This window comes from Phragmites australis, chromosome 1, assembly GCF_958298935.1.
Source record: "Phragmites australis chromosome 1, lpPhrAust1.1, whole genome shotgun sequence".
Classification (NCBI taxonomy): Eukaryota; Viridiplantae; Streptophyta; class Magnoliopsida; order Poales; family Poaceae; genus Phragmites; species Phragmites australis.
In genome coordinates this window covers 38,195,381-38,210,413 of record NC_084921.1, presented here as the reverse complement: position 1 = coordinate 38,210,413, position 15,033 = coordinate 38,195,381, and the positions used below count along the sequence as shown (strand labels likewise).

General features: G+C 47.2%; 2 protein-coding genes across 3 annotated transcripts; both read right to left on the bottom strand.

Moving 5' to 3' along the window:
* Window positions 1-2,396: 2,396 nt before the first annotated feature.
* On the bottom strand, window positions 2,397-4,892 carry LOC133918024 (peroxynitrite isomerase Rv2717c). Of its 2 annotated transcripts, XM_062361810.1 has the most exons (5): window positions 4,686-4,892; window positions 4,434-4,574; window positions 3,283-3,351; window positions 2,617-2,761; window positions 2,397-2,549 (listed from the first exon to the last, which is right to left on the bottom strand). In XM_062361810.1, the coding sequence occupies exons 1-4, from the start codon at window positions 4,845-4,847 to the stop codon at window positions 2,642-2,644; spliced, it is 492 nt and encodes a 163-aa protein (XP_062217794.1). In that variant the 5' UTR covers window positions 4,848-4,892; the 3' UTR covers window positions 2,397-2,549; window positions 2,617-2,641. The 2 variants fall into 2 exon arrangements, with proteins under 2 accessions (XP_062217794.1, XP_062217789.1); XM_062361805.1 differs by having other exon boundaries at window positions 2,397-2,761.
* A 410-nt stretch (window positions 4,893-5,302) lies between these two features.
* On the bottom strand, window positions 5,303-10,162 carry LOC133918014 (aspartic proteinase NANA, chloroplast-like). The gene is made up of 2 exons (XM_062361800.1): window positions 9,151-10,162; window positions 5,303-6,355 (listed from the first exon to the last, which is right to left on the bottom strand). The coding sequence occupies exons 1-2, from the start codon at window positions 9,732-9,734 to the stop codon at window positions 5,491-5,493; spliced, it is 1,449 nt and encodes a 482-aa protein (XP_062217784.1). The 5' UTR covers window positions 9,735-10,162; the 3' UTR covers window positions 5,303-5,490.
* Window positions 10,163-15,033: the final 4,871 nt, after the last annotated feature.

Here is a 15,033-nt window from a genome sequence, read left to right as displayed (position 1 = left end):
TTCGGATAGGTAGAAAAAATGATACATCTCTAAATATTTCTCTTGGTTCAGTGAGCATGTCCCTGTCTCCTCGTCCTGGTCCACTCTGTCGAGCACCATGCCACCCATCCGAATTATGTTCTTACCATTCCAAAAAGATATAACATATATGCTATTTCTTAAGTAGTATCTAATAGGTCAACTACACAATCAAGTATAATACCTATGAATACATTTCGTAATGAGATGACTACAGCTATTACTCTTGCTTAGGACTGGTATGTTTGTGATATGATGAGTCCACTGCTACCTACTCAATTGTAATGTTTTAGTGCAGATATGGTGTTATTGATATGAATAGACATTTTTTAGGTGTTAGTCATGTGATCAATTATGTGTCAACTACCACAGAGTGGACCAGGACGAGGAGACAGGGACATGCTCACTGAACCAAGAGAAATATTTAGAGATGTATCATTTTTTCTACCTATTCAGTTTCACTGAACTGAATGAACGAAAGAACAAACAAGAACACAGGACAAACATCATTTTATATTGTGAGAAGAACCAGTTTTGCACTCATGTTAATTACTAAATTACAATATTCTACTGTGACAAGACATATCACTTCGGTTTTATATGATGAGAATTGTGAAAGTAGTAGCTACCATTTCTGGCATTTCTGGTAGTAGTCCAATAGAATTTCTAAGAATTGACTTGGAGCTCTGGTCTTCAGGCCGAGCAATATTACTGACAAGTAGCAAAAAAATAAAATAATAACACATAACAACAGCATGTAGATTACCGACATATATAACAACAACAACAACAAACCTGTGTCCTAAGCAAATTACGTGAACTAGAGATGAAATCCACAAGATCTAACTAAAAAGATGATAATAAAACAAAAATAGATATAGGTACTAAGTAATAGTAAAAAAAATAAAAGTAATAACGGTATAAGAAGACTGATAAATAAGTTATAGTTCTGACACGTAGATTGTTAATTTTCACGCGCTTCTATCCATAGATATTTCTCTGGAGATATTCTATTCCTTCAAGTCTATCTTTACAAACTCCTCACATGTTACGTTTGGTCAACCCATATCTCTCTTCATATTATCAGCGCGTCTTAGTATCCTACTATGTATGGATAACTCTAGAGAACTTCGTTAGATATGTCCAAACCATCTCAACTAATATTGAATAAGTTTTCTTCAATTAACGTTACCCTTATCCTATCACGTTTATCATTATTTCGAATCTGATCCTTTCTTATATCACTACAAATCCATCGCAACAAAGAAAATAACAAGTTCTCACCTAGCCCACAACTGCTGCTACTTTGCTTCACATACACAATGCTAATGAGGTCCAAATTCCGCATGTAGATTACTGACAAGTAGCAAAAATCGACTAAAGAAACAAAATGTATTGTATATGTGATCAATGGAAGAAAACCACTAAAGAAACAAACGTATCACATTGAAATGTATGTATATATATGGTCCTTTCATTTCCTTTCTGCACGTAGCAGATCGAAATTGCGAAGCGTGTGGTGTGAGAGATCTTATCTGATTGTAGGTGCATGCAGTACAGATACCAAACATACAAACACGTATGGTGCCAGAGATTAATAAACATTAAAACCCTACTAGAACACCGAAGCAACTACAATTCCCTGTAGCGCCAATCCGCGAATTACCAGCAATGAACCTATCTAATCCACTCTCAGCCCCGCACACTGCGAGTAACAGGCATGCATAAGAGAATTACAGGAAAGCACAGCAGGGCAGGGCAGGGCAGGGCAGAAGTTGATATCCTAACTACTGAACCAGCGTCAGATTGGTACGCGTCAGATCTGAAAAGTGGGATGGAACTCGCCGGGAAGTGGGATGGAACTCACCTTGCTGGCGAGGAGGACAACCTTCGGTGGCCGGGCGAGCTGGAGGAGGATCGATGGCCAGGCCGCAAACGAGCCTGAGGGACGGCAGCGGGCTCCGTTTTCCAGTGTCCTGGCAGCGGCAGCAGCTTGCTAGGGCTTCGCGGGAGGCCACCGCCAGAGCAGGAGAGAACAATGAGGGCTGATGGGAGACGAGTCAAGAGGGGGAGGGGCCAGCGAGGGAGGGGTATTATGTAGCAGTGGCGGGTAATTTCCTCCCAACTCAATAAGGATATTGTTAACTAGATTTTATAGAGCATTATTTTACCTGCTCTACAAATTTGCAGTTCGAGGGGAGCAACTATATGGATCAGGCTGCTCTAAGAAGATGTGAAGCCACCTAGGTTGGCGGAGCTTCACCCAGATCCAACATGAATCTTGGACCTGGAGTCCTGCCCAACACCCCCTAAAGCACCACTTCAATTGTGCATCTGCTCATCAGTTGGTATGAGATGCAAGAGCTCACGCGCATTCATCTATCAAAAATATGTAGTGTCTTGGAAATGAAATGTCTGTAGACGTAGAGGCTGAATGTTCAGCTGTATACATGTATGACAGTTCCTAAGAGATTATTGAACGTACAGGTTTCCCTCAAGTGATGAACAGAAGTTTGTGTTCAGGAAGTCAGGTGACCCACACATTGACTTACAGGTTTCCCTCAAGTGATGAACAGAAGTTTGTGTTCAGGAAGTCAGGTGACCCACACATTGACTGTCATCTTCAAATCTTTTTGAGAAGGGCCTTGAGATGTGGCTGTAGGCTAGTAGTGATTGTTGCCATCTGAACGACGTACGAGAGCTCCCCTTCTACCACTTGAAAAGCTCTTGTGATCTGCTTCACCTGCCAAAATTACGCAATATTAGTAGAAAAGACAACAGCTGACTCCATCTATCTCGTGGGTTCTAAGGTCATCAGAGCAGGTGAGATCCTATCCGGGCATCTGTATCTAAACTGTAGCAGCTGTAACAGATCTAGCTCAGGAGAACGTGTGAAGGCGATGCAATCAAACCACAGCAAGTTCAAAATAGCAATTCCAAGACGGACTGAACCTAGGGGGCAGCCAAAACTCAAATGTGAGAACCTACGAAAAAATTTATATAGGCTCCACCAGATGGACCAAGCTATGCTACTACCTACATAATTCGCGAACAGAAAAGCATATAAGAGTACAGTAATCTGAAAAGTAGACTTGTTCCTAAGCAAAGATGGATTTCTTGACGCAAAAATTCATTAGCTTGCTACAAGTATAGAAGCTCCATATATTCTGTATCACGATCTATTTTTTAGGGGATAAAATGCAGCAGAGAAGGCTTGAAATAAAAAATGATAACAGGGAACCATAGTTATCCGGTGAGCAGTACCTTTGATGCATTGCCTACAAGTTCGCTTTGGAGTGTCGCTGTTTTCTTTTCAGCATCATATGAACCCTTCTGCGATTTTATAAAAGCAAAGACATTATGCAATAAATCAAGCACTGTTACTGAAGGAATATGAATCATACAAATTTACAGAAAAAAATAACAGAGCTTTCAGCTAGCAACAAAAGAAACACTCTGTCTGATGGATCCTAATTCTAACACACTGAATCTGAGTTATGAGTACCTTTTAGCCCTGTGAGCAACATATTTAAACGATAACAACTATAATGTGAACCTATACTTTCCATTTATCAACAAGTTTCAAGAGGTCCATGGGATGATTATTAGCTAATAACTATGATGTACTTAATGTATCAGTTGTTTCTAAACATAGGAAGTAAAGGAACCACAAAGATCTAGACTGCCTGAACATTTGCTGTTGAATTCACTCATCTATTCTATTGCCTGGTAGCAATAGAGCATTTCCCGTGCATAAAACTTCAGTTAGCTGCTATGCTACAATGCTATTCCCACACATTTCCTTCAATCACTGATACAATTTAACATACTAAATACAAGAATAGAATAAAAATTCTGCAATGAAAACTGGGGCCTGATGCTAGTTTCAGGATGCTACTTTCCTGCATCTCTTGGTGCAGCAGCAAAAATCATTCTTTCCATACCAATGCAAGCAACGGAATGTGCAGTGATTCACCAGGCATACAATGGGTCGATGGCAATATCCACAACTAAAACAGTATACTACCTTCGATCCCAAATATAAGTCCAGTGATTCACTAGGCATGCGATGGATCGATGGAAATATCCACAACTAAAACAGTATACTACCTTCGATCCCAAATATAAGTCCACTTGGGTTTGTCCTAAGTCAAACATTTTTAGCTTTGACCATCAATAGCTCAAAAAACATATAGATTTATAACATAAGGTTGTTGTTACTAGATTCATTATGAAAAATACTTTCATAGTACATAACTCTTTCTATTTCTTCAGATATTATTAGTCAAAATATCATATTAAAGATCGATATTCTAATAGACTTATATTTGGGATCAGAGGGACTATCAATTTGCAATTGTCCCAGAAGTGCACATCCAGCAATACTTGAGGGAACCAATAAGCTTGAAGCTCACCTGGACCTCGGCAAGGCCTGTGCTCTGCGCGATGACCACCTCGACGGAACCGTCGGGGCGGGGCCGCCAGTACCCACTCTCGGCGTGCATCGGCTCGCCTGACGCCGCCTTCCACGTCCTCTGAGTGTACGAGATCATCGGCTGCGTTTCGCGCGCCCACCCCCAACCCGTCAAGTCAAGAAAAAGGCTCCACTTAAGCTTTGAGTAGCCAAAGGCAAAAAAAAAAATCGCATCACAGGCTAGAGGGTGTACCTTGGAGGGGTGGTGGGAGAAGAGGAGCTCCTCGCCGTAGCGGAAGGAGGAGATGGTGGGGAAGCTGCCCTCGCCTTCCCCGCGCCACTTGCCCAGTAGGAAGGCCAGCGGCTCCACCGCCGGGTGCGGCGCCGGAGGCGTGGCTGCGCCGGCGGCTTCCATTCCTCTTTGTTGTCTCCGGTTTTGACCCGTTGGGCTTTTGGATATTGCCAATTTATTGTGCTTCGAACGTAGCCTTCACGGAAAGATTCCTACAAAACTTTAATCCATATTGTACTTTTTTATCCAACAACTACCATATATAACTAAAAAAAAAGAAAAATACATGACATATATAATTTTTTTTACAAAACTAGATCTAGTAGAATTTCCTTCCTCGAACGCATGTGACATACTTCTTTTAGCCCAGCATTGTAACCATAAACAGCAGCAGACGTGTACTGATTTTTTTATTGGGGGGGTGGGGGGGGGGCAATCGTGTACTGAATTTAAAGTGGCTACATTTCGATCTAAAATTAAATCTTGCAAGGTCCATGAGCCATAGCCTGTCCACATGAGAAGACAACGAATGAGCTCTGAACATATATATTCACCGGAATGAGAAGAACACAAGGGTGGAAAAAGAAAAGGAAAACTGATTACACTTGTCACTTTTGCATTGTAAGAAGGTACATTTCTCATTGCATTAGTATCTGAACATTGGGTAAAGAAAGAGAAAAAGAATCAGCAAGACCAACACCACCGGGGGGGGGGGGGGGATGAAAGAAGTGGAGGGAAGAACGGTCGATCTCCGCCGCCCGCCCAATCATTGCGTGCACCGCGACCGCTTGAATCTGAGCTGTCGGTTCTTGAGATCGAACTCCCACAGGTGCTCCTGCTGCAGGATGTTGCCGATGACGGACACCCCGGGCCACTCCCCCTCCTGCACGCCGATGCACTTCACACCGGGCGCCGCGTCGATCACGTAGCTCTTCGCCGGCGGCTCCAGCCGCGCCGACCCCGCGAAGTGCACCGCCAGCTTCGGCATGGCCACCGCGAGGTCCTCGCCCGACGACGGGGACGTCCAGTTGTAGCAGTAGTCGAACGGATCCATGGTCACCCTCGGCAGCCTGGCGAGCTTCTTGCTCAGCGCCGCCACTACGGCGCGGTACGCCGGCCTGGCCAGCACCGTCAGGCTCGTCCCGGAGTCGACGATGGCGCCGCCGCCCCTCTCGACGTCCCAGAGGAGGCGCGGGATCTTGAGGAGCTCCCCGTCGACGGAGATGCCGTTGACGGTCACGGCGTAGAACGGGTGCATCCGGTGGTCGAGCAGCAGCGGCGTCTTTCGCGCGCCGGGAACCGCCGCGCCGCATGCGGCTTTGGAGGACGAGGAGAAGGCCGGGTTGGGGCCGAAGGTGAGGTAGCTGGTGGCGTTCCGCGGGGCGAGGTGGTCGACGAGGCAGTAGGAGAAGCGTCCGCCGAAGCGCGCCGCGGCGCGGGATGCGAAGGATATGTTGCTGTAGCCGAGGCTGAGCACGCCGTCGGAGGCCAGGAAGCTGTCGCCGTTGTAGGAGGCGGTGCAGCCCAGCACGACGCCCCGCAGCTTGGCCTTCCTCGCCGCGCGCCCCGACAGCACGATGGTCGCCGAGTCGGTGCCCACCGAGCCGCGCGCCGCCGACCCATCCTTGTACCTGCGCCGCGGATCAAGCAAAAAGTACGTGGCTGTTAGTCACCGTGTGCATGGGCACATGGCGCGATTCAAGGATCTCTTTAAACTAACCACATCGGGTAGTCATCGTCTACACTCCACTAATCAACAAAAAATATTGCAAACTGCAGCAAATTTTATGAATACTACCTACTTGCTTCAATAGCTTTTGCACTGTAATCAAAACATCTCCTGGATGCTACCGTGTTTGACCGAGAACGGAAACCGTATAACTTCCGTAACAAATAAGAGTGATTATTTTTCAGATGCCTGAAAACATAGATTCTTTCAGCGAAGAACAACAGTCATTTGATATCGATGTAACATCTATGACTTTGTCTTTTACTTCTAGTCATCGTCTTCCTATGTGTGTTGAACCTCGCCTCACCGCGCTCCCCTGGCCCCCGCCCACCTCAAGCCATCTCTGTGGCTCTCCTGCTATCGGATTTGTGCCCACTATCTGTGGTTGTGCTAACCCAACTCTGTCAGGTGCATCCTTACCTCCCCTATTGTCAGCATCACCCACCGTCCGTCATTCGCCACCCGCAGCCAGCAACATCCTTGCCGCCTCGCCGTTTGCCCCACAACACACCTTCTCCAGGTCAGCATACCTCCCAGAGCTTCTTCTAATCCCGAAATCCTCCTAAACCCAAACTTTGAAAGCCCCTCCTCCCTAACTCCGACGGGATCGCATCTCATAAATTTCAGACATTTAAAGTTTAGGATCAAATAAAGGCATACACGTGTACTTATCCATGCAGTATGCAGGTATGCTTGGGCACTTCCAACTTGCAAGCAACAGAAATGGCACGCCATGACTCCCTTGCAAGCTAACATGCTGCAAATGCAGCCCTCTTGAGCCCAATCATTGAGCAGCACCAACAAGGGGCAAGGCGCTCTCATGTCTTTTCATGAACTGTGTATCAACGGATCCAAGAAACGGACCTAACATGGCAGTACAGTGGCAACCTAGCTTAGGCCGTATTTACGGCCTCGGTGCCAACCTGATTAAGCAGCCCTACGTGTCTTGGCAAAAAGACGAGCGATCGCGATCATCGCAGCAGCTCAATGCCAAGTTATTTTTGTTCACCAGTACAGTGCATTCGAACTGGAGGATCAGCTAAACTAAGCCGATCAGAACGTGCTTTGACCATCGAGAACGTGGCCCTGGTATGGTCCAGGAGAACGAATACATACAGCCTTATTAAGAAACCATATGTGCCGGTAGGAAATCCATGGTATTTTGCCGAAACAGAGTACTAGTCACGAATGCAGAGCTACGAAGTAGGAGGTTTCTTCATCTTCCTCCTGCTCTCCTTCTCTTCGGCCGCTGAGTACTAGAGCTCAACCATCAAAATGTGCAGAAAAATAATAATTGTCCAGACAGAGCCCGGCACTCGATTGTTGATGATATTGTATATACTCGTACCTTGGAACGCACAGACAGGCAAAGGAACATGATGAGACTAGGATGTCCTTTTGGCCATGTAGCAAGACGTCTTGCTGTGCACTCCACAACGAACGCCAGAACTGCGCAAGTCCAATCGACCTCTTTGGAATCCCGATGAATTTTGTACCGTTGTCGTAGCCTTTGCTTGGCGTTTATTTGGAGCGGGGAAAAAGGAAAGAAAAGAGAAAAACATGCCTAGATATTTCCACTGAACCTTTTCCAAAGGAATACGCTGAACGTCCTGACAAGCCCACACGGCCACCGATGGAGATGGAGTCCAACCTAATTCACCGTGCACATGACGGAGCAGAGCGGCGCAGGGCAGGGCAGGGCAGGCAGTAGCTACCGCCACGTTCGGGGTGCAATTCTGCGACGCCGCTGTTGGCAGGCAGTACATGGCACCAGGACGCTGTTTTCCCACCCTCTTCCCGCTTTAGAAAACCAGGTAAAGAACAAGCGCCCAGGACATCGATGCCCGCCACGGGCGTACTTTTCTGCAGTCGGGATCCAATGCACATGCCGCGCGTGCACCAAGCGTGATGCTTATCGCCTTTGACGAGGGCGAGAGAGATCGGCATGGGCAGCGTCATTGTTTGCCCGGGGTCCTCCGCTTTGCTGGGCAGAGCGCATGATGGCCGTGACAGCTCTGGGGTGGGAGACGAGACGACTCGTAAAGCACATGAAAGGAAGGCAACAGATGTGGACGATGAATGATTGTGCGCGCGCGCGCGCAAGAGCAGAGCAAGCAGCGCGCCTCCTCTCACCGCCGAGAAAGCGACGATCCGATCGCCAAACGCGATCGTCGCCCGCAGAACCCAATCACGCGAATGCGTTTCGCAAACGAATACATGGCTCAAGTGCTGAACTGAACGATCAATGATGTGCTGCTCTACAGGTAGCTACTGGTGACACAGTGCTACAGTGGTTAAGTACTGCCGCGGCGATACGCAGGCCGGAGCTGCGCCGCATTAAACACGCACCCCCGATGCCCACCCCGCGCTGCTTCGCCGTTGCCGTCGCCACGGCCTTTGCATCGCATTGCATTGCGTTGCGAGATCCTACTCACCCACCAACCAACAAGGCAGCCACTAACTGCTGTCGCTGCTGCTGCTGCTGCTGGCATCTCATCAATGCAAGGACCGAATTAGCCACGCACGCCCCACACCCAGATCGATGGATCGGTCGAGCGCCATTACCGCACAGAGATTTATTAGTAACCGTACGGGTGGTGCTATAAGTAAAGCACGGGTTAAGGCTCTGGTTATGGAGGATGGAATGCGAATTGGTACGGAAGGTGGGCGGGGGGGGGGGGGTGGAGGTGGACTGACCGGTAGTCGTAGGCGCAGGGGCTGCCAGGCGTGGGGCAGGCGGCGAGGGAGAAGGGGAGGGACGCCGTGCAGGTGTCCGACGAGCACGGGATGGACGCCCACGTCCGGGACTTGTCCGGCCGGAACACGCGCCCGTGCGGGGAGGCCGACGAGTGCGAGGAGCCGTTCGCCGCGCCGTGGGCGGGAGCGGGGCGCCGGCACTTGACCCAGGTCAGGTCGCTGCCGGTGTCGGCCACGAGCAGGAACGGCTGCGCCGGGGTGCCCACGCGGAAGCGTACGAAGTACTGCCCCGTGCCCGTGTACGCCCCCGAGGAGAGCGGCATCGCGAAGGCCTCGGCCGCAGGCGCCGCCTTGGCCTTGGCCGTGGTCTTGGTCTTGGTCTTGGTCTCCGCCGCGCGGCGCCGCCTGCGCGCGGAGATAGACGCCGCGCGCGCCCGGTCCATGCGCGCCTGCTCGGCGAGGGACGCCGGCTTCCGGTGGAGCAGGTCGAACCGCACCGACTTGCTCCCGCCGGCCGGGGCGGCGGCCATGAACACGGCCACCGCTGCTGTCACCAGCAGCAGCATCAGGCGGCGACCCGCCATTCGCGAGGGGCGCCGCTTTTTTATGCTAGGTAGGCCGCCGAGCAACCCAACGCAATGGCCGGCGATCGGCGTCGGCGGTGTACGGCGCCGCCAATGCGCGCGTCTCCTCGCTCCTCGAAGCTTAAAGCAGCCGAGCTGCCATTGCAAGCGCTGCTGCTGCGGTGATAATGGCGCTGCTGCGCTTGTTTGCGCTCGCGTTTCGAGCTGTGCGTGTGTGTGCCGCCTCGGAGTGCGAATTTATCTTGCGAGGGGGAGGCAGTTTTCTACTCCAGCTTAGTTTAGTTTAGGTTACTAGTAATCTAATAGGGTGGTGGCTCCCTGTGCTGTGCAGTGCAGTGCAGTGCAGTGCGTCAGAGTAGGCGAGGGCGGCACCTGCCGCGCTTGGCGTTGTTGGCTCGTGAACTGATGGACAAGGGGGGGAGGTGGTAGCGTGGTGCTGTGTGCCTGTGGTGTGGTGTGGGTTGGGCGACGCGCTTCGTGCTTGTGCGCGCCCTGCTGGCTGCGTCAGGTGCTCGGAGCCGGTCAGAGCCTTCCCTCGCGGCGCCGGATTTCGGTTGGATCCGTCCGTCTACACGGATGCGTGCCTGTGGCCCGCGCTGAAAGGCTGGAACGGGCCGTCGTTTCATATCGGCTACAGTATTACGCTTCATGGTGCTCTTGGAAATGCAAATACACAAGATCACAGGTGTAGTGAACTAAGCAAAACTCCATGGATGCAGTCGCGCGCAAGTGAGTCGTATCGCTGGAAGTAAATTTTATAAGATATAAGTTTACACAAAGATTTTCTCTTATGTATGTCACGTGTTACCTTTTTTTCTCAGTTGCATATATCAGTCATTAAATCAATAAAGAACGGTATAGATCAGAATCTCATAGAGATCTTTCGGTAAAGGATCTTATAGATTTTTCTTCCTGTACTGCTTTCTTCGGAGCATGACTCACTCCCGGTGTACATGCTTTCTACCTAAAACAAAGGTGTCTTTGGGAACGTTGGAGTTTCTTACTATGGGGATTATATTTGTGTCTCTACAATATTAATAAGATTTTTTTGCATTCCAAACAGGGCCAAAGCTTGAGATGATCAAGGCGTGTAATGACAATTCTGATGTTTGAGTTCCGCAACATTCACGGTTTCTTTTTTTTTTCAGTAGGTTGGCTGGCTGTTTCTGAGAGCTTGAGATGATCAAGACGTATAATAACAAGAGATGATCGAGTGTACAAATCTGCAATCACCAATGGGCGTAATACACAAATATTGACAAGATCCGGGGCTTCGATCTCCGCTTTGGGTATTAGATTCAACGGCGCCCCTTGGCCGCGTGGAAGGAATAGAGAATCGTAACAGATTTTTTTTTTAAATTCAGATTTAGGACAACAATTTATGTGGCTACTATATATATGATTTTATATGGACCAAAAGCAATTATAGTCAAATAGAAAAAGCTGAGGTAAGTGGTATAGATATTGATGTTTAATTTTCAGTTCCTACTAGTTTTAAATAGATTAATTTCTTCAATTCTGGTACTTGCAGGACCTCCAGTTGGAAACAGGTATCCTCACGTCGCGAAGAATCAACGTAATTCAGGAACAACTCTGCGGGTTCATCAATGACCAAATCATTCCAGAGTTGTGGTGGTACCATGTTCCTAAATGGTGTATTGACGGATCCGATCCTTCAAAAGACCCGTAGAGTTCGTTACCTGATTCTTCGAAAGGCAAAAAAGTAGTTCAGGGTCCTCGGTCAACAAGAACAATTGAATAATATTGTTTCTTACCCTTGTCTTGTATACTTCTGTTAATTATGAACTATTGTTGTAAATTATTATTAGTTATGATCCGTAGTCAATGACATGTAAAATAACATGGTTACATATGCATGAATGAGATGAGAATGAATTATGTATATGTGTGATACATTATGTGTTGAGATTATTATATGTGCATGTGCTTTATGTGACATTTGCAATGACTATATTTTGAGGGATGGTCTATCAGTGCCGGCTTAACATAAAAAACCAGCACTGATATGTATAATATCAGTGCCGGCTTTTACTAAGAACCGGCACGGATATTCTTTGTATCAGTGCCGGATTTTATTCTTCAGCCGGCACTGCTAATCATTATCAGTGCCGGCTCAAAAACCGGCACTGATAGTCCATGACTATCAGTGCCGAGTAATCAGTACCAGTTAAAAACCGTTATTGATGTCACTTTTGAGCCGGTACTGATGACTATTTCTGTAGTGCGCGTTGAGATTCGCCGTAAGGACATTTTGGGGTTAACTTTTACCATTTTTGTAACGCGCCACGCTTTGTCTTAATTTTCTGGCAATGGTCTGACTGCGCGTGTGGTCATGCTGGATATGATCAACATGTGTAATAACAAGAGGAACAATAGTGTTGTTATGAGGCAACAAAGAGCCGGAAGTAGAGCAGATTGGGGCATTTCTGGTAATCACTGGTTATCTACACTGAACAGAGCAGGTGCTTCTGTTTCGGATCAAATTGCTTGTAGCTTATGACTTGCCACCAGTAGCTTGCTCGAGCCTTGCTGGGTTGTCTAATTTTAGTTACATCACTGTCCATGCTGGGCACTGTATGTTACGATGACATCTAGTCCAAACAGATGTGCGTAAGCATCTGGTCATGTGTTGATTCTGTCAGTATTCATAATTTTTGCAAATTGTGGCTAGTTACCAAGCATCCAAATGTCAAACCTGACCAGCTCAAAAACAAAATGTTGATCACATTCTTGCACCAACACAAAAGGTTGGGGATGGTCAAAGCTTCCAAGCAACTTCGCAGCTCACACTAATCAAAGCCATGCAGCCAGCACCTTCACATGTCCACACTCAACTGTAGGCGCCTGTGATATTCTTGTATATATCCTTTTGCTTTCATGGTCCAGTTGCCCGTGTAGGGATGTGTTCGCATTGTGCAACACCAGCACGCAACAAATGGAGGCCATGCGCGCCTGCTCGATCTCTTATTTGGATAACACCGGTTGCCAACGTGCTACGCATAGCTGGTAGAGTAGTGCTGGCATGCATGTGTCGTAACTCATAACGTGTACACACGCAGCTGCTTGTGGGTTTAGTTTGTGCCGTTATTTTGAATCAATCTTAGGTTAGCGCATTTGGGAGGAGAAGTTCATGCATCACAAATTGCACTCTCGTCTGTGCTCCTAATGTATAATATCATATTATTATATCAAGACTAACATGTCACACGGAGAACAATAATTCATGTGTCGAAACAACCTCTCTAATGTATAGCATCATATTGTTTTTTTTCTTAGGGGCTTCTAAGACAATTAATTATTGCATGTGTTTTCTCTATGACAGTGGACCAAAAATGTTGAATTTCGTGCTTTATTATTTAGTTCTCTACCAAATCAATGAAAAATCTTACGTGAGATCTATAAATTGCATGATACCACCCATTAAGAGTAGACTAAGTGTTGTCTTCGTACGTTTGATGATCAAAGGAAGAGGATTGTTTTCCTCACAATGAATCTCTACAGTATAAAACACGAGTTACCTTTCATATTATTTGTTCTTCCTACTCTTCTCTTATTTAATAAAAAATTCTAAATTCGAATAATTTATTTATTTTTGTCATTCATTCTCGTACTCTAGCCTCCGAGCCTTGTCATCGGCTATAGATATAGGACTCGTTTTAAAAAAAATTATGAGAAAAATTAGCAGATAATCTATTTCTCCTTTTTTAATCCTATCTAAAATCAAATTACAGCGTCGCTCCCGACGTATTTGTTCGGCGGCACGACACTTCCATGACACATTAACATCTACATACTTAAATTTGTGATTAATGTTACCACGTCTAATATTTGCATTTTTCTATAAAAGCACCCATATTTCCTGTAAAAGCACCTGAAGACACTTATCCTGCACATATATGTAGCTACTTGTATATTACTGCACACAGTAGACACCTGTAATTAAACAGGTGTTCCTAGTTCTCCCTTGTCTAGCTAGCCTCAAGCTGTATTCAACCGGCTCAAGCCCTCAACAGTTATACCCCGGCTTGGAATTTTGCCGTTGGCCATGTTCCGGAGACGTCGCGGCGCAGATAAGCAGCCGTCCGGCGGCGGCGCGCAATAATTCCACGCCTGTGCGCTGTACAGCAGCCGCTACGGATTGGATATAGTATAATCTGTTGGGTTTGCGTTGGTGCCGCGCCGGCCCCTAATGCCCGGCGCTAAAAGCGGCATCGCGCACGGCGCCCGTTTCTTCAATCGGGCATGCATGGTGCTGCAGGAGTACTTAATTTCTGCAGCACGTATCCATAGAATCCACCCCCCCCCCCACCACACCCAGCCACGAACTAGCCCCAGTGATCACCAGCAAAAATCGTCGTATTAAGCGTTTCTGTTTTGCACAAGGGCACCGGTTCTTGCGGTGATATAGCTAAAGTAACTAACTCTATCGCGTCAACGTGATCGAGCGCGTTTGGATACGTGACCTGTACGTAGAGCACCGGACATGGTTAACATGCCTAGCTCCCTCCGTTCCTTCGCCTAACGAATCATCAGTGTAATCATGACAGCACTTAGAGTGTTGATCTTGTTTGGATATATACGTGCCGTTGACCTCTATGGCTCGATATCACACTCTTGAAGTACAGTATCATATAACTTGTGCTAGTATAATCAAGGCACTTCCATGTCGATCATCTTAAATTGTAGGAGTCCAATGACGGAGTTGAGAAGTAGGAGCTCTCCATCTTTATCTTCATCTTTTCATCTTCTTTTTTTCTCTTATGTTCCTGTAAGGTAGGATGAAGCCCCCAGCACCCCCGATCTGTCCATGTTTAGGTTTTCAGTGAATTCTGTTTTTTATAAGTCAAAAGCTGAAATAATAATACGTTTTTTTTACTTCTCTAGCTATGATTTTTGAGAAATAAAAGTAGCCTTTAATACTATAAAAATCTCAGAAACTAAAAACAAGGCTGATATTCTTGTACTAAAAATAGGCTTGGGAAGAAACTAGCCATCCAGTGGAAGGCCGGACTGGGTGGGGCATGTCGCTGCTTCTTGCTAGCTCATCACATCACGGGCGCGCGCGCCTCGCGACTTGTGCTCTTCCTTGCGCAGAGCACCTCGGCCCTGCCTGCCTGGACCGGTAAGTTGTCTGGGCTTGCTAGCTACTACGTAGGAGTACTAGTAGTATGCTTGTACAGATAGTCAGATACAGTACTGAAGTTCTGAAGTGCGTTGCACTTTGCGGACATGTACATCGCGACGGCTCCTTGTGCAGCAGAATGCAGGAATCGGCGCA

What these genes read in the sequence shown, in the direction of transcription:
- LOC133918024 (XM_062361805.1), bottom strand. Translation starts at nt 4,847, where the DNA reads ATGGAAGCCGCCGGCGCAGCCACGCCTCCGGCGCCGCACCCGGCGGTG. An exon ending in TCTCCCACCACCCCTCCAAG is followed by an intron (nt 4,575 to 4,685) that starts GTACACCCTCTA and finishes CGCGAAACGCAG; the next exon opens with CCGATGATCTCGTACACTCA. An exon ending in CAGGCCTTGCCGAGGTCCAG is followed by an intron (nt 3,352 to 4,433) that starts GTGAGCTTCAAG and finishes ATAAAATCGCAG; the next exon opens with AAGGGTTCATATGATGCTGA.
- LOC133918014 (XM_062361800.1), bottom strand. Translation starts at nt 9,734, where the DNA reads ATGGCGGGTCGCCGCCTGATGCTGCTGCTGGTGACAGCAGCGGTGGCC. An exon ending in CCCTGCGCCTACGACTACCG is followed by an intron (nt 6,356 to 9,150) that starts GTCAGTCCACCT and finishes TCCGCGGCGCAG; the next exon opens with GTACAAGGATGGGTCGGCGG.